At 37.8% G+C, this 24,687-nt stretch overlaps 1 protein-coding gene across 1 annotated transcript in view; it reads right to left on the bottom strand.

Annotated features, from left to right (window-relative positions):
- The window catches only part of Zzef1 (zinc finger ZZ-type and EF-hand domain containing 1), a 108,228-nt gene that overhangs the window by 79,871 nt on the left and 3,670 nt on the right, over positions 1-24,687 (bottom strand). Inside the window, exons 2-9 of the mRNA XM_047543262.1 lie at positions 14,994-15,138; positions 11,537-11,731; positions 10,123-10,294; positions 8,977-9,176; positions 7,454-7,664; positions 4,468-4,584; positions 2,523-2,701; positions 631-729 (exon numbers count right to left, since the gene is read on the bottom strand). Coding sequence (XP_047399218.1) covers positions 631-729; positions 2,523-2,701; positions 4,468-4,584; positions 7,454-7,664; positions 8,977-9,176; positions 10,123-10,294; positions 11,537-11,731; positions 14,994-15,138 — 1,318 coding nt within the window. The remainder of the gene's footprint in view (positions 1-630; positions 730-2,522; positions 2,702-4,467; positions 4,585-7,453; positions 7,665-8,976; positions 9,177-10,122; positions 10,295-11,536; positions 11,732-14,993; positions 15,139-24,687) is intronic.

The following is a 24,687-nucleotide window of genomic DNA, read 5'->3' as shown; positions in this document are numbered from 1 at the left end:
AGCAAAATGAAATGCCCATTAGGAATTATTAAGTTTGATACTAGAGATGAGTGAGGGCTTCCTCCCAGATAATCAAATGCCAGATCAGCTGCATTGGGGGAAATATCCTTTTTAACTGTGTTTTCAGCAGTGTGGTGCTACTGATCCACTGAATTTCTTAATACTTTAACACAACACAACAGAAAGATAATCTGAACCTAAAAACAGAGAAAAGCAATAACTTCTATTGCAAGAGGAGAGTTTGTGTTTCAAAACTTTAGTTTTAAAGAGCTTTCAGGGGTCTGCAATTGTGGCTCAGTGGTAGAGCACTTGCTTAGCATGTGTAAGGCACTGGATTCCATCCTTGGCACCACATAAAAATAAAGAAATAAAATAAAGGTATTATGTCCATCTACAACCAAAAAAAAAAATTTTTTTTTTAATTTAAAAAGAGCTTTCAGGCTTTCAAATACTTATAAACTCATAATTATTAACACCTATACAGATTACAACTAAATCACACAAATAGTCTAGGAACCACTGTCAACAAGCTGAGGTAAAGACTGCATGCCTGAAAATTTCAAAGACCAGAGTGTGATTTCACACAGCTGCCCTCTAGGCACACTAGCAATAGTCCCACCCACTACTCACCATCCCTTGTCCACGGTTCCACAAGGAGGTTTTCAGGTCCTGACTTATCTTCTTTCCCTTTGACATCACAAGCCTGAAGAGTCAACTGGAGAGGTTTACCTGCCAAACAAAAGAGAAGGCAAGACTTAAATAAGTTCTATGAAAATATGAAAACTAGTGGACATGTGGGTGGAAATACAGGCCTGTAACTACCCATAGCACTATTAAGTTACTGTTTTATTTTATTTATTTTTGTACCAGGGATTGAACTCAGGGGCACTTAACCACTGAGCTATATCCCCAACACTTTTTTTACATTTTATTTAGAGACAGGGTCTTACTGAGTTGCTTAGAGCCTCGCTAAGTTGCTGAGGCTGGCTTTGAACTCTCCTGCCTCAGCCTCTTTTTAGCCGCTGGGATTATAGGCATGCACCATCATATCCAGCAAAGTTATTGATTTAAAAGCTAAAATAAGGCAGTCCTATTAGGCCAAAGTGGACATTTTTCCTCTGTGCTTTCCTAAAAGAAAAAAAGTAGAGCTATATCCCTGAGTGATTCCAAAGAGAGATCTCTAGAATAATCACTGTTTCAGAAACAAAGCACATTATAACATAAATTAATACTACAGATTCAACATATTTTTACAGGAGGGGGGTCCTAAAATCATTTTGAAGCCAATATTCCATTTTATTAGAATTAAATTTAAATATATAAATAATATTTTAGGTTTTATTTCTTCCAAACATCTCCAGGAGATGGTTCAAAAATAAATAAATAAATAAATAAATAAGGACTAGGAATGTAGTTCACTGGCAAAGTGCCCCTCTGTTCACTCCCTGGTACCCCCCCAAAAAATATCCAGGTAAATTTTAAAGTTTCAAAACTAATAAAAATCAATTTTTGTTATGATGATCTGAAAATGTTTTCTTTTAGATATATACTGAATACTTGTTAAATTCTAACATAACCCAGAACTGGCTAATTGTTAGTAATGTATATTTTCCTATACATCTCTCCCTGATCTGCTGCTCCCTGTCAGAACAACTAATCTGAATCAGATTTTCTGAAGAACACTTCTGCTTCTAGACACCACCTCTCCCTCCCACTGAGCCATGCCTGAACCAGGACCCCACCTCTCCAAATGTAGAAGGAAACTGGATTTATAAGACATCAATTTTATGACTTTAAAAGTTTAACATAAAATTAAATCATGAAGTCATATAAAGACAGAAGTACAGATATCACAGCAATGTCTCTATTACTAAAAAGGATGAGATCTAATATTCAAAGTTTGTGAATAAAAACTTATCACTAGAGATCAGAATGGCAAGAAAGTTGTTCCTCACATGCTTGGTGCAGTCACTGGGGAACTCATGGGCTCCCATGATAATACAGACTGCAAACGGGCCCAGGAGGGGAAAGTGGTGGCAGCCATGTATAAACATAATTCTAAGAAGCTACACAGAGATACAGAAGGATGCACTGTAAGCCAAGAATCCCTTTGCGCCAGGTCTTGGCTAGCTTCTTCCCTCCAGATGAGAAGTACTCCAAATTCTCAATCTCTTGACCTATCTAATAAGACATTCCTGTATTTCACTAAAGATGGCTATATTCAAATGCCACCAGACACAGGGACTATTCCAATAAATCTTCGGAGTACAGCCCCTTGGTACACTTCAATGTCCTCTTCTGCTGACCCTGCCAAAAATAAACCAATATTCCCCCTCTCCCTATCAGCTACAGTAAAAGTCTTATACTCAAAGGATATGCACACCAAGGAATCAAGGTATAATTACAACAAAAGACAGTCCACAAAATACCCCAAAAGACAGGAAGATGCCATGAGGGCACAGAGTGAGAGTGCTTTAGGATTTGTCCACTGCTGGCATTTCCATCATGCCCAGGTCATTTACCGTATTTCAGGAGCAGGTTCTGTCTGACTGATGCCATAGATGAGATGAGAGATGAGGCATTATACCCTGTGTCCAGGTGGTCAGTGATGGTACACAGAGAACTCATCACTTTGGCAATGCTTCCTCTTGCTAGTGCAAAAGCCAGAAGAGTCAGTTCCACCTCTGGGGTAGAACAGCAGCTATAAAGAACAGGAATAAAAACAAAAACAAAACAAAAGACCTATTCACTTCCTAAAAATATAAGGAAATCCAGACAGCTCAAAACCATGTAATTGATCAATATGAGTAAAATTAATCTGCCATATGCTTTCTTTTTCTTTCTTCTCTCTCCCTTTCTTTCTTTTTTTTCTTTTTCTTTTTCTTTTCTTTTCTTTTTTTTTTTTTTTTTTGGCACCAGGGATTGAACCCAGGGACATCCCCCAGCCTTTTTTAAAATGTGTTATTTTGAGACAGGGTCTCCCTAAGTTGCTTAGGGAGGGCCTCGCTAAGTTGCTGAGGCTGGCCTTAAACTCGATCCTCCTGCTTCAGCCTCCTGCATTGCTGAGATTACAGGCATGTGTCACCATGACAACCTGCTAGATGCTTTCTATATGTTTATCAGAAATACTTTGTCAACATCCTTAAGAAAACCTAAGGAAAAACTAAATCAACCCAGGGGAACCAGAGAATTAAATTCCCACTTCTGTAATCTTAATCTATAAATACTAAATGATAATCATAAGCCAAAAATAAATGAGCTGCTGCAATAAGTCTTCACTATTCAGAAACCTGTGTAATGAGTTGGCTTGGCCAAAGTATTGGGGTATATTTCTTGAGAAGCATGAAATAATTATCTTTTATCTATTCCCTTCACATTTCACTGGCTTTTAAAATACATTACACTGAAACACTTAAAACTATTTGGATATCAGGGTCTGCTTTGCCCTATAACACAGTAATGTCCCCACAGTAATGAGGTAGAATTGAGTATCCCTACACTTAGTGTTCCCTTCTGTCAAGCAATCAAGATGGCCTTTCCCAATTCTACATAGAATTAGGCTATGAGCCTGGCGCAAAGGCAAGTAAGTTCTGAATGAAGGTGTGGCCTGGGATAAGAGTGAAATGAGAAGTTTAGCATTTTGGACTTTGAGATGTCTTTTCCAGATGAAATAAGGACTTTTCCTCCTGCCTGCATAATTCTACAGGACAGGTGATACCACCAGAACTAAGGGTGAACTATTAATTCACTTTCTCTTCAGACAGGAGATAGGGGGCATTTTCAGTGGTGATTTTTCTTAAATATTTTTTTACTTGTAGATGGACACAATGCCTTTATTTTATTTATTTATTTTTATGTGATGCTGAGGATCAAACCCAGTGCCTCACAAGCTAGGTGAGTGCATTACCACTGAGTTACAACCACAGTCCCTTCAGTGGTGATTTTTAAATTTTTTTTTTTTTAATTTTAAATGACTTAGTTGGATATGGTGGCACACACCTGCAATCCCAGCAGCTCAGGAGGCTGAGGCAGGAGGATTGCAGGTTTGAAGCCAGCCTCAGCAACTTAGCGAGGCTGTAAACAACTTAGTGAAACCCTGTCTCAAAATAAAAAATAAAAAGGGCTGGGATGTGACTCAGTGGTTACGTACCCTTGAGTTAAATCCCTGATACCAAAATTCTTTTTTTTGGGGGGGGGGCTCCCAGAATATAATGAGAAAAATAGAGGGCTGTAAAGAATACTAGGTGTAGGCTGAGCTGATGGCGTCTTCTATTCATGATTCTGATCCTGACACTGGCTTGGAGGCAGAGGTGGCCCTCCCCTGATCTTCCAAAGCCCTTAAGGAGATAAAGGGCCAAAAATAATTTTTTTAATAAAATAAAAAAATAAAAACTTTGAAAGACTTAAAAAGCATATACATGCCCTACACCCCCCACAAAAAGTTTACCTCATCAACCTTGATTTTACCTAGTTATTCTTATGAGGAAGCTGTCCACTTCTTCCAGAACATTAGGAGATAGGAAAGTAGAAAAATCTGTAGATCCTGGTGAGAGGGAAAGTGGAGGCATGTGCTGCAATGCTTTCCTAGAAAAATAATGTGTGAAATCAGCACAAAGCCAGGCATGCTATTAGACAAAAACACAATGGGAAGTGCTTATTCTGATTCATTCCTTATAAGCAGTCAGTGTGCCTACAGAGAACCTGGTACACAATATAAACCAGCCCTATCCTTAGGAATCCTAGTAGTAAGTAGCTAAGTAGTGTAATAGGGTTTTTTTCTTTTTCAAGAGTTCCATTTCTCTCTGTAAAAGTTTATGGGACATTCTACAAGCTAGCATTCATTTTAAGTAGTGTGAGCAAAAGCCAAGACTCTACAGAAAACCCAGGGGTTCTTAGGGAATCTGACTTCAGAGGCAAGTGCAGTGTGTGGTTCAGTAGGAATCCTGTTTTATACTTAGGCTCTTAAGACCTATGGCATCTAAAGAGGTGTCATGAATTTCATTGTGTTCTAAACACATAACACCATCACATTCTCTATTCCTGCAGTGTGTCTTGGCCTTTCCACCTTCATGTCTCTTTTAATGTTTCTCTTTCCTCATCACCTCTGAATGTTTATCTTTCTGAATTACCCAACAGATTTGTCTCCTCTGGACTAGAAGACATCTAACTTTTTTTTTTTTTTAATTTGGAATTGAACCCAGGGGCACTCTACCACCGAGTTACATTCCCAGCTCTTTTTATTTTTTGACAGGGCCTTATTAAGTTGCTGAGGTTGGCCTCGAACTTGTGATTCTCCTGCTTCAGCCTTCCAAGTCTCTGGGATTACAGATGTGCACCAACACATTCAGCTCATCTAACAAATATATGCAACAAATGATTAGTGAGTCCTACTACATGTTAGGAACTATGCTAGGTAGGTATACCATGAAAAACTTGAAGGCATGCCATTAGTGGATCAAAAAAACCTCAAAATTCTATAATTGTCACTTTAAGACAACAATAAGGAGTCCCTGAAACATTTTTATTTTTATTTATTTTATTTTGCATTTCAAGATACAGATAATAAGCAAAGCTAATGCTGTCAATTTCCCCTCTGCTGATTTCCTTCTTGTCCACCTGACAAGCCATCTTTGGGCTGGATGGCAGCTACACTCAGATGTAGCTCATCAATGAGATCTAAGGCATACAATTAGCAAGTGATCATTTACTAAATTTATTTCCACTGATACAAATAAGCACTTTTGTCTAAAAATATGCTGCTTTTCTTATTTTTCCTCACTGATCTTTTTCACAATACATTTTCCATTTAGAATAGTTTTAGATAACTGATTTTTAAGTGAGGGATGCATAAAATATCATTGTAGATGCACTAGTATAACTGAGCAGGAACATTTGCATTCTCCAACAACCTGGCACATCTTCAAATAATAATAATAATAATAATAAGGTAGAAAGCCCTTTCTTTCCCCCTTCCTGAAAATCCAGTCTATTTGGTAGAGCTGTGCAAGGTAGGCATTCAAGTATGCTGGGGTGGGAAGACCATGATGGCCTACACTGGGGTATCTGCACAGAGGGACAGAGCAGTTGGAATGCAGGCACTAACGAGGGCAAGGAGAGTGGCCTGATGCAGGGAACTGGGGAGACAGATTCTACAGAGGACAAGAAAGACATTTGTGCAAGGGTAGCCACAGCAGCAGCCCTGCTAAAGGTGTTGGAGCAGGAGTAAGATGAAGAATGTGTCTATGCAAAGGTAGGGGCAACAGGACTCTGGCTATATAGATGGAGGTTGAGGAAGTAAGTATGTAAATGAAGGATGATGGGAGCCAGGTTTCTCACTATCAGAGAAGGCAGTTACAAATCTAGAAAGGGAGAAAACTAGAATAAACTCTGTAGTACTGGATTAGAACTGGAAATATCAAGGTAAACTTGGTTTTTAGTATCATAGATAAATAAATACAGGTATAAATATTTACATGCATACATATGTGTATGCCATTCCTATACAAATGTATTCTGCCTAGCTGTGTCCACTGAAAGGATCTGGAAGAAGTAACACCTTGACAGCAATGGATTTGTTTGAAAATACCATTCTCCACTAAAAGGAACCCTGATTCCTTAGAAAAATGGTTGATTCTAGGACTAAGGGAGGGAACATTCAAACCTGCAAAGTCTTGTGCCAGAATAAAAAGAAGTAGCAGGGTATGATTGTGTTTACCTATAGTCCCAGCTATTTGGGAGGCTAAGGTGGGAGTATCACTTGACCTCAAGTGTTTGAAACCAGCCTGCGCTACAGAGTAACACCCCATCTTCCCCTCAAAACACACACACACACACACACACACACACACACACACACCCCAGTAAGGAAGTATTCTAAGAATGAGGAGGATATTAGTCAGATTGAAGGGGCTGCCACCAGCCAAATCTGGGACGATCTAAGCATCAAACCTGTGGCTAATTATAACCCAGTTAATAAAATTTCATGAGTCTTGTGTGTGTGTGCATGTGTGTGCGCGCACGTGCACAAATGTTCCCCAGTGGATAAGAAATAGGCATAGCACAAGTGACCTCCTAAGACTGAGGTACTTAGTGAGCTGATAAAGAAAGACAGTGGAAGAACCGTGTAAGGAGAAACAGGAAGGTAGAATGGGTGCTTCTTCAAAGTCTATTAAGTCAGGGCTGGTGATGTAATTCAGCAGTAGAGCCCTTGCCCAGCATGCAATAGGCACTGGGTTCAATCCCCAGGACAGCAACAAAACAAAACAAAACAGTCTATGAAGTCAGAACATTAAAGAAAGAAGCAATGTGGAGCTGAAAAGTACAAATAGAAGACAACAGGTACCAGGGATGAGCTATTGACTGAGCCCTGATAATGGAAGCTGTTCAGTGACACTCCACAGAGGGGTGAAGAATGAGTGCACCTTGATGGGGTGGAAAACAGAGATTGACTTACTGAGTATTGTGCAGCACTGTCTGGACAAAGGCGGGATTTGTCTCCATAGAAGCTGTTACCAGAGATGTCAGAAGAGACCAATACCATATTGCCGAAGCATCTGAGACTGAGACCCCAGACTTCTTAACTCTCTGAAAGCCAACAGCCCTCAGACCATGAATCCTAGTGTCACATCCATCGCTAAGACAACGCTTTATGTTAATCTGGACATCTGTCAAGCACAAACAACAAATTCAGTATTGGATTAACTTCTTTAGTTCAGTAAATGCTAGGCTCTCAACTAAAAGCAAAATGGCAATTGATATTTCAAAAAGAAAATTCTGAAGACATACTTTGATGACAGAAATAAATGTGTGCAATGGAGCTAGTATATAATAAACTTGTCACAAAAACATTGATGAATTCAAGAAATTTTAAGAGTAATGTGTAAAATTAAGGGTGGCTTATTCCCTAACTTCTTAGGAACTTGTAAGTTCTGAAAAGTACACAAAGAGCATTATATATCCTGACTGAACACATGGTGAGAACATTTCTAGAATTCTTCCTAGAGTTTGAAATCTGGATTGAGTTATAAAGCAGTAGCTGGCTCATAAGCAGTTGTGCAATCAAGTCCAAACAGAAGACACAAACGTGATTCACTTTCAGGAGATGTCGAAATTTCTTATTTGAGTTTTAGGGAAGGTGAGAAGCTAAAAAAGACACAAATTAGAGAAAAGAGCACCACAGGGTAAGGCAGAAAGTTTCTACTCCACAAGCTTAACTACTACTTTGCCTAGAGGTGAGACACAAAGATACTACCTCCCTAGGTCTCAGTTCCTTTGAGCCAAGTAAGAACACTTCTTTTGACCCAGGAAAGCATTAGAAGAAATGAGACAAAACATGAAGTATTCCGGCTCCCTGAATGAAATAAGCCTGGAAAGAAATCACAAAATTGTGATTATTTCCAAAAAGCTATGTGTGAAGCAAGGTATAATAGTATAAAGTTGGAAACACCTAAATGTACAAGAATAAGGGGTGGGTTAAAATTAAGACTTATGTTTACAACATTAAAAAAAGGTGTTCATGAATATATGATATGACATCACATCAAAAAATACAAAAGAACTTGAGTATTACCATTTTTGTAAAAAGATATAAGTAGATAAATGCATATGTGAACATAATTTTCTTTAAAAATATGTGTGTTACACATGTGCACATAAACAAACACATGAAAATTTATTAAACAATCCTCACCAAAGGTACATATTGACAATCCCTAGGTAGCAGGATTTGAGGTCTTTTATTTCTCCATATTTTTCTAATTTTCCAATTAATAAAAATAAAATTTTAAACTAAAAAGATTTTTATTGCTTTTCTATAGTTTTAAAAAACAATAGGTGAAAATGACCACTTATGTGTGTGTCATAAGCAAATCAAAACTCAAAAGAAAACTAACAGCTTCTTCACTTCAGAGGTGCAACTGCCAAAAAATATTACTTCCCTTCATCTCCTCCCACTCCCCTTAGTTTTGTTTGACTCACAGAGCTGACTGATATTGGCATTTTCTAGCAGTGTCACATAGCCAGTGACATTGCTAGGGATGTGCACATCTCGAACTTCCTGAAGATCTCCAGCACTCCTCCCCACAGCTACTGTCACCTGCTGTGGCATGTAGCTCTGGTCAGTGGCAGCCACTGCAATAGACAGGTGCCTAAGCACAACATCTGGCTTCATCTTTAAGCTAGAAAACAGAGTAGAAAACGTGAATGTTTATATGAGTCAAGAGCAAGACTCATTTCAAAGATCTGATTTTTAATATAACCAAATACTGATTTTTCCTAATAGCAACTAACTTAAATGCTGGTTATGAGTTCCAAGGTTCATATGACCTTCCCAAATCCCTAAAAAGTCTTTCAGGTCAAGATTAAACTTATATTTCCTTTTCAGTATCAGAACAGGCAAGAAGGGATAATATGAACATTTTAACAAAATTCCTTTACCTGGCAAGAAGCAAATTCTAAACTGCATTCCCAAAACTGAGTATATTTATGGACTTATCTTTAAATTAGGATGGATTGATGGATAAAGGTCAAAAGTGACCTCTAAAAGAAAATTAGTCAATTACTTGTATAACTGCCAATTAAAATTAGCCCATTTTCTGAGGGCAATGGTGAAAATTTAGACAGCAGCGTCAGAACTTCTAGAAATACCAGTTTACTGCCGAGATCATCACTCCAGGATTCCTAACCATCCCACTCTCTCTTCTGAATTGACCAACTCATACAGTGGATTTTGAAAATGCACCAAAGTACAATTATATCTGATGTAAAAAAGTTCTTGTCCCTTGTGATACTAATTTTCCTGAGACACTAGTGAAAAGGATCTGAAATCAGTATTATAAAATATTAGTCAAATGTTACTTCCTCCTTTATTTATTTATTTATTTATTTTTGTGGTGCTGGGGATTGAACCCAGGGCCTTGTGCATGTGAGGCAAGCACTCTACCAACTGAACTATATCCCCAGCACTTCCTTCTTTAAATAAAGAAATTGTATGTTTATGAATATATGAACCAAGCTATGTGATTTTACGTGATTTCTTCTACTTGACTGAGGCAGTTTTAATTGGGCAGTTGAATAGAAAATATTTCAAATTAAAAAAAAAAAAAAAAGTGTTGTGCCACCCACCGAATCCAGTGTGAGCGGGCACTGCCATCTGACTGCCAGTAGGATGATGTTTCTCCATTTGTCATCTTGTCAATGTCAGCAGGGTTGGAGGATGTTTCTATATAAGCATAGCACTTTGTTACTGATTTGAGTTTATCCATCTCTGGGCTTCTGGTTAGATCTCCAGGGCTTTCTGCAGGAAAATCAGAATTTATCACATAACACCTCTTTCACAAAAAGAAAAAATGGTCATTTAAAATATCTAACAGAAAATGCTTGGCCACTTTGGCACTAGAAACTGTAATGTTCCTTAAAATCTCCTTCTGAAGAACCCATTGGCCAAGGATTGCCCATTATCTCATTATAGTAAAATACTTAAATCACTGATATATTTACAAAACCATGCCAAGAGAAGGGAAAATGCTTTCTTATACTTTGAATTTACATTTCTTTAATTATAAGTGAGGCTTTTTAAGCCACTTGTGTTTCTGAGTTCTCCCTCTTTCACATTCTTCTGGGTCACTAGTCTGTTAAATAATGCATTTTATACATATTGTATCATGCATATACACACATATAATAGCTAATATTTACTTGAGTGTTTACTGCAAGTCAGGTTTTTAAGATTTGTTTTGTTTTGGTGGTATTGGGCATTTAACCCAGGGGTGTTTTACCACCCTAGCCCCTCTTCTAGTACTCTTAGATTTTCTCTCTAGTTGAACTTTTTGATAAATCTGAAATCTATTTTAGTGAATGGAATGGAATAAGAATCTAGTTTTATTTTTCCTACAAATGACTTAATAGTAGACCCTAACCCTACTTGTTAACAACTCACCTTTCCATTCTGATTTATAAAGCTGATTTTATCTAGTTCCATAGTCCCACACGTACTTGGATCTATTTCTGGACTCTATTATGTTCAATAGACCTGTCTAAACATATCAGCTTCTGTTACCATCACTAAGTGAGTCTGTAGTGGTATCTCTCAGTTATTTAATAAATACTCCTTGAGTACCTACTATGTGACAGACTCAGTCTTAGGTACTAAGGATAAGGAAGCAAAAAAGATACAGAACACAAGTAACAAATAAAGCTAAGAATTCAAATAATGATTAGTGCTATGTAAGCCATTAAATCTCCAAAGTTAATAGTGACCAGAAGGTAGAGACTGGGGAAATGGAGGTAGGGAGCATTAATTAGATAGAGTAATGAAAAAAGGTTTCCCTAAAGTCACATCTGAGCTAAGAGATGAATGATAAGAAACTAAAACTGGCTGTGTCAAGAAGGAAGGAAGGATCATATTCTTAGGCTACAAACTGGTTTCTATTATGTTTTCAGAAACAAAGGCCCAGACAACAACTGGCTCATCTTATTAAATACATGGTTTAGAAGAAACAAGGATAGAGTCTTTCAGGAGAATCTCCTACGTACATACCCTTTTCTTTTTGTACCAATTGATCCAGAGACTCCTTTAGGACTGAAGACCGCATGGTGCACATGTTATTGCAGTGGTCCAACATTGGGTAGGGAATCACCATACTAGAGATCCGATTGCGATGCAGGAAGCGAAGTATCATTGATGAGTGAACATCAAGGCCTTCTTTTGACTCTGCAAATATGTCTATAAAACCTAAAGACACAAAACCCATTTTTGGTGTTTTGGGGAAGCCACCACAATAGTTTCCACACCCTCTTTCTGGTGACCCATTGGAATTGGTTGAATTAAAAGCAGTCATTAACAACCTTCATTGATATTTTCAGATTCAATCATTTAAAAATCTAAAAAAGTTTTAAAGAAATGAACCAGTGGCAATCTCAATTTAAGAATTATTTTAATTTTAGATGAAAAGATTTTCAGAAGATATACAACAATGATTATGTTTTAGTCCAAATGTTTACAATGTATAAGCATGTAAATATTAACTACAGATTTTTGTTTCCTTGGGTTTTTTCAGGGCTGAGGACTGAACTCAGGGCCTTGCATGTGCTAGGCAAGCACTGTGTGACTGAGCTAATCCCCAACCCTTAAGTAGAGATTTCTTTCTTTCTTTCTTTCTTTTTTTTTGTACCAGGGATTGAACTTAGGAGCCCCCGACTGCTGAGTCATATCCCCAGTCCTATTTTGTATTTTATTTAGAGACAGGGTCTCACTGAGTTGCTTATTAGCACCATCAATTTTGCTGAGGCTTTGAACTCTTGATCCTCTTGCTTCAGCCTCTTGAGCCACTGGGATTACAGGCATGCTCCACCATGCCTGGCTTAACTAGAGATTTTTAAAGATGTTTTACATATAAGATATAGGTTAGGGATAGAATTTACTGCATTAGAGAGTAAAAGCACAACTGCTTTTATATTAAGTTACAACTGCTAACATTAGCATGACCTCTGATGACATTTTCCTACCTATAAGGAACTTGCACATACATCCTCATTCAATTCTCACAAGGTAAGAGAGTAGCCAGGGAAGGTACAGGTATCCTTGGTACAATTGATGAAATGAAGCTCAGGTAACATACCAAAATGTCAACAAGAAAAGAGTAGAATGAAGTTGGGCACAGTGTTGCACATCTGTAATCCCAGCTACTTGGGAGGCTGAGGCAGGAGGATCACGGGTTTGAGGTCAGCCTGGAAAACTTAATGAGACTCCGTCTTGTTAAATAAAATAAAATTAAAAAGGCTGGGAGTGTATTTCAGAAGTAGAATCTTCAAGGGTTCAACCCCTACCATCCCTCCCCACCAAAAAATAGAAAAAGAAAAGAAAGGGGCAGAATGGGGAATACTCCCTCACACTCCCTTCCAACACTGATCTTTCTCTCCAGTGTGACTCCTCTGAATCTGCCCCCCTATTCACCCTCTGTACTCAACATATCCTGCTCAGATGCCCTAAACAGATGCAGTAACTCCCTGGCTGCTTCTCATGTAACATCATTCCAGGTAATCTTATGAAGACACAAAAAAGACCATAAGTACCCCTGTTTAAAATCTTTCCCTGGTTCCTCATAACCTATCTTAACACATTTCAAACAGAGTGGCACATAACCCAGGAGTGTTAGTTTAAGTGAAGGGAGATAAACATGATAGTTTTTCCTGGAGATTAGATATATTTGTGGATTTGGAGAGGTTTTTTGTTTAGTTTGGTTTTGGTTTTGGTTTTGAACCTGCTAATGAATTATATACCATACATAACAAAAAGTACATATAACTGTATCACTTCATGAGTTTTCACAAATTGAACATACCCATGTAAGCAGTCCCAGATCAAGAGTCCAGAGGGCTGGTGATGTAGCTCAATGGTAGGGTGCTTGCCTAGCATGTGTGAGGGCCTCTGTTCAATCCCCAATATCAAGGAAAAACAAAAGGAAGTTGTCTTTAATAGTACAACAAATAGATTCATTAGAGCAGAATGAAACTCTGCATTAATTTTTAAGATGAAATATGAAGCTGAGGATAAATACCCACTTTCTCTCCACTCAGAAAATCTCACTGAGGATTCTGCTGATGATGTAAAGGTAGAAATAATATGTAAATGCTAAGATATAAGTTAGTCAAATGTAACTCAAAGTAAAATTCATTTATTTACTTATTTTTTTTGGTATTGGGAACTGCTTTGCCACTGAGCTACATCCCCAGTCCTTTTTATTTATTTATTTACTTTTTATTTTGAGACAGGATCTCACTAAGTTGCTCGGGTTAGCCTTGAACTTGGGACCCTCCTGCCTCAACTTTCCAAGTTGCTGAGATTATAGGCATATACCACCTTGCCTGGCTCAAACTATAATTTTAAAACTGCCATGAGGGCTAGGGATGTAGTTCAATTGGTAGAGTGTCTGCATGCACAAGGCCTGGTTCAATCCCCAGCACCACAAAAAAACAAAACAAAACAAAACAAAACAAAAAACTGCCACAAGACTAGGAAAAATGCTGATATGTGCAGGCTGCCTACAATGTTCTACAAAAATTACATAATTAAAGACAAATTGAGGAGAAATGGAAGCATACATTCTTCACAGATATCCTTCCCTAGCTCAATACATCACTCAGCAATAAGCCAGAGGGGTCAAGAAAATCAGGTTTACATTTGTCTATCAAATCTATTTTTGCCTCTACTGCTGCCCTATCCACAGTAAGTATTGTGACACAGAGCACACAGAGCAAGAAAGTTCTTAGTTAAGATAAACTGCAACTAAAAGGAAGATGTGCAAATCTAATTCCCCTTCAAATTCGTCTTTTTTTTTTTTTCTGATTCTGTCAGAGCTCCCAAAGAAAACCATACAAAAACAGGCAAAATTTTTCTATATATACAAGGAAGAAGCAGCATTGCTTACTCTTAGTTAATTCATTCTTAAATTTCAAAGTAATCATTTTCTAAAAAAAAAAAAAAAAAAAAAACAAAAAAACAAAAGCATATACACACAAATAAGATGGTTACCAAGGGCAAAAAAAAAAAGGTAAATGTGAGGACAGAAAAAAGAGAAGGTCCCTGTCCTCATGGAGCTCACAGCATAGGAGTGAAGACAGACATTGAGCAAACAATTGAGTCATTTATTAATTAATTACAAGGGTAATATGTTCCAAAAAAGAAATGCAGGAAGGACAGAGAAGTCTTTTGAAAAGAGTGAACAGAAGATTCACTAAGAAAGGCAGCCTTCTGACAGAGGTTCATAAAAATAGTAGAACTGGCAAGTCATCATTGTAATGGGGAATGAGAGATGGTCACATTGAATGCTAGTTTAGATCATGTGCCCAGTGAACGCTGGTGGGGGAACTTAATTCATCCTGCCTACAAGCTTGCCCAATTTCAAATTTGTCTAATTTCAATCTAAAGCACAACAGATTAATTTTGGTCCTAAGAGAGTACTTGCAAGTATTTGACACTCCCACAAGAGTCTTACCTGGAACAAGAGAGCAGGCTTGTAGCTGTCTAATGATGTGGCTCAGCTCCCCCTGAAGATTAGCTCCACTGGAATTCTTGAGGGCCTCCAACATGTTCTCAGCATCAACAGTACCATCACCCTCAGCATCAAACTGGGCAAAGGCCTACAAGACAAGGATACAAGAAAATCAGCACTGTTTCAACTTTTCAATTTTTTTTTTCTATAATTCTTAAGACCAATGATTTTTATTTTTATTTTTTTATTGTTTTGGTTACAGGGAGAAGAGTCTCTATGTATCACTCAAAGAAGAAGTAAATTAGCATCATAACTCACTGCTTTGTAGGACATGCATACAAGTATACATATACATGCCATTTTGTCATCTCATCTCTCCTCCAAGGGAGTAATCCCCCGCCCCACCAAATAATTTCAGAACAAAGGATCCACTGCAAAGTTTTTTTAGCGGGTTGCAAAGGGTCAAACACAAAGCAAAAATTAGAAAGAACTGGCTTACAGTAGCACCTCAGGTTTATCTGGGGTTTTTCTTTTAAACACTCTTTGGACTCAGTGACTTAGGAGGCTAAGGCAGGAGGATCACAGGTTCAAGTTCAGCCTCATCAATTGATCAAGGCCCTAAGCAACTTAGCAAGACCTGGTCTCAAAATAAAAAATAAAAATGGCTGGGGACTTTGCTCAGTGATAAAGTGCCCCTGGGTTCAATCCCCAGTACTAAAAACGAAACAAAGCAAAACTCTTTGGAGCCTGGTGTGGTAGCACATGCCCGTAATCGCAGAGACTTGGGAAGTTGAGGTAGGAGGATTGCAAGTCTGAGGCCAGTATGAGCAACTTAGGGAGACCCTAAGCAACTCAGCAAGACCCTGTCAAAAAATAAAAAATACAAAGACTTGGGGATATGGCTCAGTGGTTAAGTGCCCTTGGATTCAATCTCCAGTACCAAAATAAAAAATAAAAACACTCTTTGGCACTTTTTTTTCTTTTCAGCTTCTTGATCTGAAAAATGGAATAAAAATTATTGCTATTTGCATAAGGGACATGCGAATGCGAACAGAGTTCAATGTAGTGAAAGCCATTAGCAGTGCAGTGTTCTCTTTCTCCTTTCTAATCAGCAGGCTCTGACCCCATTCCCCATCACATCCTACAAGACCTTCCTCTAGGAACAACTGCACCCTCTCCCTGGATCTCAATCCCTTCCTCATTGTGGCTTCTGTCCTGCTGTGATGCTTGTGTTCCCAGACCTCATCACCATGAAATACTGGAGTCGCTGGTCCTCCTTGCCAAGTAAACCTTTCTCTCTTCCTTAAAACTTTTCTTTATTTCATTGCTGTATAAAATATAGAAATATTCTATTGAGGTTTACACGGTAGTCTTATTTCTATCCCACTACAGATTTCTGAAAAATGCAGTGTTTAATAGGAACAAATACAAATTCCTGTGCTTGAGCCCAAAAACCATGAGCATGTATGCAAGATGGGGACAGAGAGTTTAGAAGTAATGTGTAAAGATGGCAGCCTTCTCTTTGCCTCTAATCAACCTGCCAAGGCTATCCAAAAAGTTAATAGGTTCAAAGACTACAGTAATCAAGACATAATGTTCAAAAGGAGAGATCTTGTTCTCCTCTGATTAAAACCAATTGGGAAAGCTGAGTGAAGTTATATACCAAAAGAACCTAAATAGAGAAGACTAGAAACTGTAGCCTGTGACAAACAGCTCAAAGTCCATGGAATCTCAAATACCATCACTTACTTTGTCTTCTTTCTTTCTTTTCCTCTCTATTCTTTCTCTCTGCCTTCACATCTCTTTCTTTGCATAGCTGTGGATCAACTCAGGGCCTCAGATACACTAGGCAACCAACCACCCTACCACTAAGTTATTTTCCTGGACCATGGACTCTTTACAATGGAGAAGAAATGATAGGGAGTAATAGAATCCTCTTTAAATATGATGTCCTCTTATGAGAAGGTGGGAAAATAGTGGTTAAAATTAACTTCCTTAAACAGAAATTAGAGGGAAAAGCTGGACTTGTCTATTGTCAGTAGGGTATAAACATGGATTAGGAGGCTCTAAAAAGAATGTCTACCCCATACCTCAGGGTTTCAGAGTAAAAACTAGACAACCAACAATGAAGAGTTTTCAAAGAAGTCACACTTACCAAATGTACTCACCTCTGTTCCCCCACAAAATCCCACTAAGACAATATTATAAATGGATTTCATATTTTTTGAAAGCACAAGGACAAAGAAAATAGGAGATAATGCAATGGCTACAAAATTTTAGAAACTGAGAAATGGATGGGTAGGACCAAGTTGGCTGACCCATGAGAGTGGGATCCTAAACTGGGAGTGGGTAATGCTGATAAGCAAACTGCTTTATACTGCAGGACTCCAAAAGCTTAGGACTTGGTAGAATAGGTACTGCTGAAGATAGAAGTGACTAATCAAAGTCCATTTTAGAAAGCAGTTATAAATCCCAACTGCTCTGGAGGTTGAAGCAGGAGCATTATGGCCACCTGGTCAACTTAGTGAGCCCTCGTCTCAAAATAAAATTTAAGAAGGGTTAGGAATGTTGCTCAGTGGTGGAGCACTTGCTTAGTGTATATGAGAACCTGGATCCCATCCCCAGCACTACATAAAAAGAAATGACTGGATGCTGATCTTAAGGAGTCACTGACTTGTTTTGTTTCTGAGTGGAAAGAGTGTTATTATTTTGTGGGTCTTTTTTAAAGGAATTCTTAACTTTTTAGAAATACACAATGACATATTTATACATAAAATGACATGGTGTCCAGATATGCTTCAAAATAATTTGGATGGGCTGGGAGCACACCTGTAAACCCAGAGGCTCCAGAGGCTGAAGAAGGAGGATCTCAAGTTCAAAGCCAGCCACAGCAACTTAGTGAGGCCCTAAGCAACTCAGTGAGACCCTGTCTCTAAATCAAATACAAAACAGGGCCAGGGATGTGGCTCAGTGGTTGAGTGCCCCTGAGTTCAGTCCCCAGTACCAGTAATAATAATAATAAATAATAATAATAATAATAATTTGGATGGGAGAAATTAGTACGTGGGGTCTTCTGATCTATTAAAATTGGTCTTGAGTTGGTGAGTGCTGAAACTGGCTAATAGGTACATGGGAGCTGTTCTACTCTTATTTCTACCTGATTATGCTTAAAATTTTGTGTTAGGAAAAAAGAAAAGGCAGATTCCCCTCCCATTCTTGGTAGAAGCCTGGAGCTGATTCTGTAGAGAGCAGTCCAGAGTGTGGAGCGGGAAATACAGAAATACCAGGCATGGCTGAAAGTGAGAATACCATGCTGAAAATAAGGGGATTGATGCTCACTTGCTAAATGTGTCAAAACTCATCCTTCCCCCAGGGATCTCAGAATTCTAGTAGACAGTCCCATACCCTTCTCAGCACAAGATGGAAGAATCTTCTCTGTGGAATGACAACCCCCAGGGAATAGTCTTGTACAATCCACAAGGAATCTTCCAGTGAAAGGGCCTAGCCAATTCATCTTACAGTGGTTCACCAGTCAACAAGCCAGATATATGGAGCATCCAAGTTTTAAGTTCTCAGTCCCTCATTCTTTAGTGAGTGGACAACCCAGAACCAGGGGTCATATGAAAAAAGTTTTAATGTGAAACACAGAGAAAGAAATGAGAAGAAAAGGAAGACTATGTAAGGAGAAGAAAACTTCAATAGAATGATTAATGTCTTCATAAAACTGTTTTAAAAGACATTTTTAATATAACCTTTACTGAGGTACATCATCCACTTACCATAAAAGTCACCCTGTTAAATTTGGATTATGCAGAGGGGAGTGAGGAGAGGAGGCAGGGTGATGGGGATGGGAAGGACAGTAGAATGAGACAGTACATGTATGAAAAAAAATTTTTAAAGAAATAAAAAAACATTAAAAAATAAATCAGTAGTCTGAGTAAAAAAGAAAAAGAAAAAGAAAAATTCACCCTGTTAAAATGTACAATTCAGTGGGTCTTAGTATATTCAGAGTTGTGCCACCACTACCACCATTATCTGATAAAATATTACAACCATGAAAGAACAGGATACTATTACAAAAGACAATATACTGAAAAAAAATCTCAATGCTTTTAAAAATAAAAATATCACAAGAAATGGAACATCTTTAGTGAGGTTGGAAGGTAAAGTTAACTAAAGGGCTCAAAAAGTAGAGCAAAAAGACAAAAATGATAGAAACTGAGAGAGAAAAGAGAAGGAAAATCAGGGGGCTGGTCCAAGAGGTCCAACTTCCAAATAACATGAGTCCCAAAAAGATGAAACACAGAAAAATGTAGGGGAGGAGATTACAAAGGTTATGGATTCAGATAATTTCCCCAAACAAAAGGGTGTGAATCTGGAGACTGAAGGGGCTGCCTAACCTACACCATGATGAGAGTATATCACAATGAAATGTCATAACAATAAAGTGAAAGAGTTCCTATTTCTGGGGAGAAGAAAGTTTCCTCACAAAAGGTTAACAATCAGAGAGGGATGGATTCAGCAGGCACACTAGAAGCCAGAAGGCAAAGGCAGCAGTGCTTGCAACATTTCTGCCCAGTCCTAATCCAGAGGTTAATACTCTGCCAAAATACTGTGGGAGAGTATAATAGAGATATTCTTACACAGTTCTCAATAAATGCACTACTTTATGTTCCCTTTTCCAAAAACTACTACTAGAGGATATGGCTACCAGAATGAACATATCCAGAAAGGGGAAGAATGAATGGGATCCAACTAGGAGAAAAAAATGAATCCCTATGATGATGGAGATTCTAAGACCACAACACAGCTGATCTAAATTAAATCAGAGCAGAAGGCTCGGGGAAATATTTCTTTGAGAAGACGAAACTGACAGAATATCCATGTGTCTAAACACATTCAATGTTTGTGTTAGATGAGATTTAGGCAGAGAATCTGGGATTGAATTAATGATAAAAGACAGGGAAAATAAAAGTACCAATTCAGGGGTTGGCATTCAGTGGTAGAACACTTGCTTAGCATTTGTGAGGCCATGTGTTCCATCTTCAGCACCACAAAAAAGAAAAGGAAAAAGTACCAGTTCAACTGATAACTCCAGAGTGAATAAAGAATGCATAAGTAAACTATTTTCACAGTGTGATTCAGCTATGAAGAGAATTTACACCGTCACAAACTTTAAAGGGTGATCTAAACAAAACTGATACAATCCCAGGAGGCCTGGAAATTGTGCAGGTGTGGGCAAAGATGGGAAGGTGAAAGACAACTAAAGTCTCATCTATGCTGGGAATAAAATGGATAAAGTCCAATACTGAAAATTCACAAAGAAGTAATACAAACACGTTACTTGGTAATATAGAGACAAATACTCAAGAATCAGCTAACAAGCTCAAAAGAAACAGCTCTTGAGGAGTGAGAAATCTAGATATTGTTTTTTGCTTTAAGTCTCATGGATAATTGATAAAAATAAAAACTGAAATTTTAAAGTATCCATTTCAAGCATGGGATGGAATAAATAATTTTTTAAAAATTTAAAGAATTATATTGGGCTGAGGGTATAGTTCAGTGGTAGAGCAGTTTGCCTAGAATGCATGAGGCAGTGGGTTTGATCTCCAGCACTGGGGAGGAAAAAAGCTTTATAATATTTCCTTTCCTCTAAATAAAAATTTTTATACAATGGATATACCTACAATAAAAGGAGATTTTGGGGGACAACTGGATATATTTGAATATAGACTGCACATGATATTAAACAGAAATGTATCAACACAAAGGTGAAGCACACTAATTGAAAAAAGTAGGTTACAAAAGAATATAGACTGAAGAAAAAACATGTACTTCCCACATTGACATAAAAGATATAAACATATGAAAAAGCATGTGTGCATTTTCCCTTATTGATACAAAATATATAAATATATATACACACACATGGTACTAAAAAGACTAGAAAGGGGCTGGGAATATAGCTTACTGGTAGAACACTTGCCTAACATGCACCAGGCCCTGGGTTCAATCACTAATGTCACAAAAAACAAAACAAACAACAAAAACAGAATAAATACTAATATGTTAACAACAGTAGTATGTTTTGTATTTTCCTAATTTTGTTCCTCTGTATTTTTAATCTTCTGTAATCTACATATGCTGCTTTTGTAAGAATGAGGGGAAATTTTTAAATACTAAGAAATTTTGAGATTGGGGTTTTTTGTTCCATGGTAGAATGTTTGCCTAGCATGCATAAGGCCCTGGGTTTATAACCAGCAAAACACACACACAAACACACAAAAAGCAACTGAGATAACAGAGTGGTAAAATAAGGTTATTAAGGTCACCTGACTTAAGAACGGTAGAACTAGGATTTGGCTACAAATAAACTGGCCCAATTTTCAAGCTCAGTTCAAAGAACAGTAGTAGAATGGACAGACTCATAAAGTGAAAAGTGTCTGACAGCATTAACAGGCTAACTATACATCCAATCATTCAGGATGATATGGAAGGGCAAGTAGGGGGACAATTTACATGTAATGATTACTAAGGTCCCAGACATCTCAGACTCTCAATGAGGAGCCAAAGGAGTATCATTCACAAAATTGGCTCATTCACCTCAGTATATTTGCTGTCTTTTAAGAGGAACATCCCTTTCTTCCTTTGCCAAGCAATTTCTTCCAGCATCTCACACCTGGTGAAGACTTCCTCAAATGTCATGCTACCAGTAAGTACTGCTCTATGGTCCTTTAAAGCAGAGAGGCTTAGGATGGAGCAACACCATCTGAATCATGCCTCAAGCTGGCTTGGTGCTAACCAGATGATGGTGCCAACATGGAAAATCCTGAGGAGTTAAGAGAAGGAAGGTTCACATACATGACAAGGCAGGTGTTTCATGAGTTAGCACAGGGATTTGCAGAGGGACAGAGAGATGAGGTTGGAGAAGACAGGCTGGTCTCTGGGCTCCAACCATTCAGAGCAATATGCATTTTGTCCCTCAGGCAGTGTGGAGCTGAGGGCTCTGAAATGAGGGTACACAATGCTTACAGTCTGCTGTCACTTTATGGTGCATGTACACAGGACATAGAATTACATTTGCATAATTCTATCTGCACAGTTCTTGGTCTCAGAGTCATTCCAAGTTAATTGTTTAATACTTTTGGACATAATAATACCAAGATAGGCTTTAGGGTTTTTCTCTAAATTTTCTCTAAAGCTAACAATGACTCAAGAACATTTTTAGTTTTCACAAAAACTATATTAAACTGTTTCCTCCAATGCCAAGAAATATACTTTGTTAGTAAAAGCCTACAGACTGAATATGAAAAATGATGTTGCAGTGCAATGACTATGTCTTATTCAATTTGCTAAATCACACTGAGGTCACTACAGGTGAAACACTTACTAAGCACTGGTTATAAGCCAGAACTGTGCCAAGACAACGAACAGAGATGAACTGAAATGGCCCTTCCCTCAGAGTTTACAACCCAATGAATTTCACAGTATGAAAAATTAATAAGACCTGTTCACCTGAAATTCTCCCATTTAAGTCATCTGTTACTGTGCTCAGCATTTTGTTCTGCCCTAAAGTCTACATGATTCTCTAGAAACATACCCTATTAAGAACACAAATATCTAATCTCTAGTCTCTGAAGTCAAATAAGAATTTAATTATAACTCTCTCTTCTACATAGCAGCCTATTAAATATTGCTCCCTCTGAGCGAAAAAAAAAAAAAAAAAAAAGAGTCCCTTTCCTGGACCACACCTGCCTGAGAAAAGGTGTGTTGTACTATAAAATGATAAGCTTTCAGACTTTAGTTCATGGTACAACTCTAAGAACTTCTTTATGACACCACCTCAAGCCACTAAAGTCACAGAAATGTGAAAATAAGACAGCTGAGTTGGCTTGAACAGCAATATAAATTAGAAGGCAAATGAACCAACGTGATATTCTTCAGAATTCTTAGCATTAAAATAATAAATCATGTACACCCATAATTTGCCATACTATGTTAGCTTTTTTGTGTGTGAGTGTGATCGAACCCAGGAATACTTTACAACCAAGCTACATCCACCCCAGTCCTTTTTTATTTTTTGAGAGAGTCTCTCACTAAGTTACTGAGGCTGGCCTCAAACTTTGGATCCTCCTGCCTGAGTTGCTGGGATTCTAGGCCTAGGCCATTATGCTCAGCTCTATGTTAGCCACTATAAAAATGAATGAAGGGAAATCGTGTCTCATTTCAGTTGCTACAACAAAGACATTTTATTATTTCACGAAATCCTTAAACTTATATTAATTTTTGGAACATATGTGTAGAATTTACAATATACAATTAAATGTATTGTATATACAGAAGTATAAATTTATTAAAGTCTAAAGATAGACATATTTTGAAAGCACAGACTCAAATGTATGGCTAATATTTATTTTCTTTGGCTATTTCTGGTATAATTGTTCCTTATTTATGGATAGGAGTCCCACTGTGAGATTATCAAGACTTTAAACCTTGGCTCTGAGTCAGAACTGCCCTCTTCAACTAACCAGTGCTAACCAGTCAGGGTCACCAAATATTAGTATCAAATCAAGCCCCAACTCCTTCTACACCAAATCTGAAAATGGTAAACAGGCTTCAAGAAAAATACAAGACTTTTTTCCTCCAATTTGCATTATCCCTGCCCAGCCTTCCTTAGCATGAGGAGAAAATTAAAGAGTTTATTTAACTATTCTCAAGACCAAAGAAAAATAATCTTAGAGAACCAGTTCTTAAGGGGAAAAGGGCACAGATTCTGGAGGCTTTGAGAGACAGTGTCCAAGCTGAATTTCTTATTGTACTTGAATCATTAATCCTGCTAAGTCCTCAGTTCTCTGTTTCCTTCTCAGGTTGGTAGTTGTCACCTTCCTGCCCCACAGAGTTGGTCTAAGTCATCAGAAACCATGTATTTGTGCATGATGTAAAGAGGGAGGTGAAATGGTACAGATATTAAAAACAACTTCCAAGTGCACCTTTGGGAGCTGTGTATGGACACTTTAGTACCCTGGGACACAGCTCCAGATTGTCCTAGGAATTTTTAGAAAAATAAAAAAACAATTTCCAACATTTTATAAATCACCAGTTCTAGTGCTATGCTTATGACTCCTTAATGTCAAATTTTACCACGTAGATGATACCATGATCCTGGAATTCTTATCCATGTTCATCAGTTCTGTTCATCAGAACTGTTTTTTTCCCATATAAGTCTTTAACCGCAACTGAAAGGCTTCTGAATTTAACTCTGCTAAATAGTTCATGGACCACATCTGAGGGATTCTCACTGAATATAATCTATAATCCATATAATCTATGGAAACAATGTGGCTATTTTCTCATATAAGACCCAACCCAATCTGCAAATAGATGACTCTATATACCATGCACTCTACTGTGAAGCTCAAGATACATAGACTCAATAATCTGACATCTCCACTCAGCACCTGAAACTCACATGGCTAAAACAGAACTCCTCATCCTGCTCTAAATCTTATCTTCCTTGAAATGTTTCCTTTCTCAATAAAATAGCATAACTGTCCTTCTAATTAGTCAAAAACAGTAATGTAGGAATCACCTTTGATTTCTTTCTCCTTTTAGTCCTCTACCCATACCTAATGTTTCCAAGAACTATATATTCTACTTTAAAAAGTCATACACTTCATGTCATTTCACTGCTACCACC

This window comes from Sciurus carolinensis, chromosome 3 (genome assembly GCF_902686445.1).
Source record: "Sciurus carolinensis chromosome 3, mSciCar1.2, whole genome shotgun sequence".
Classification (NCBI taxonomy): domain Eukaryota; kingdom Metazoa; phylum Chordata; class Mammalia; order Rodentia; family Sciuridae; genus Sciurus; species Sciurus carolinensis.
This window is presented reverse-complemented; position numbering and strand designations above follow the sequence as displayed.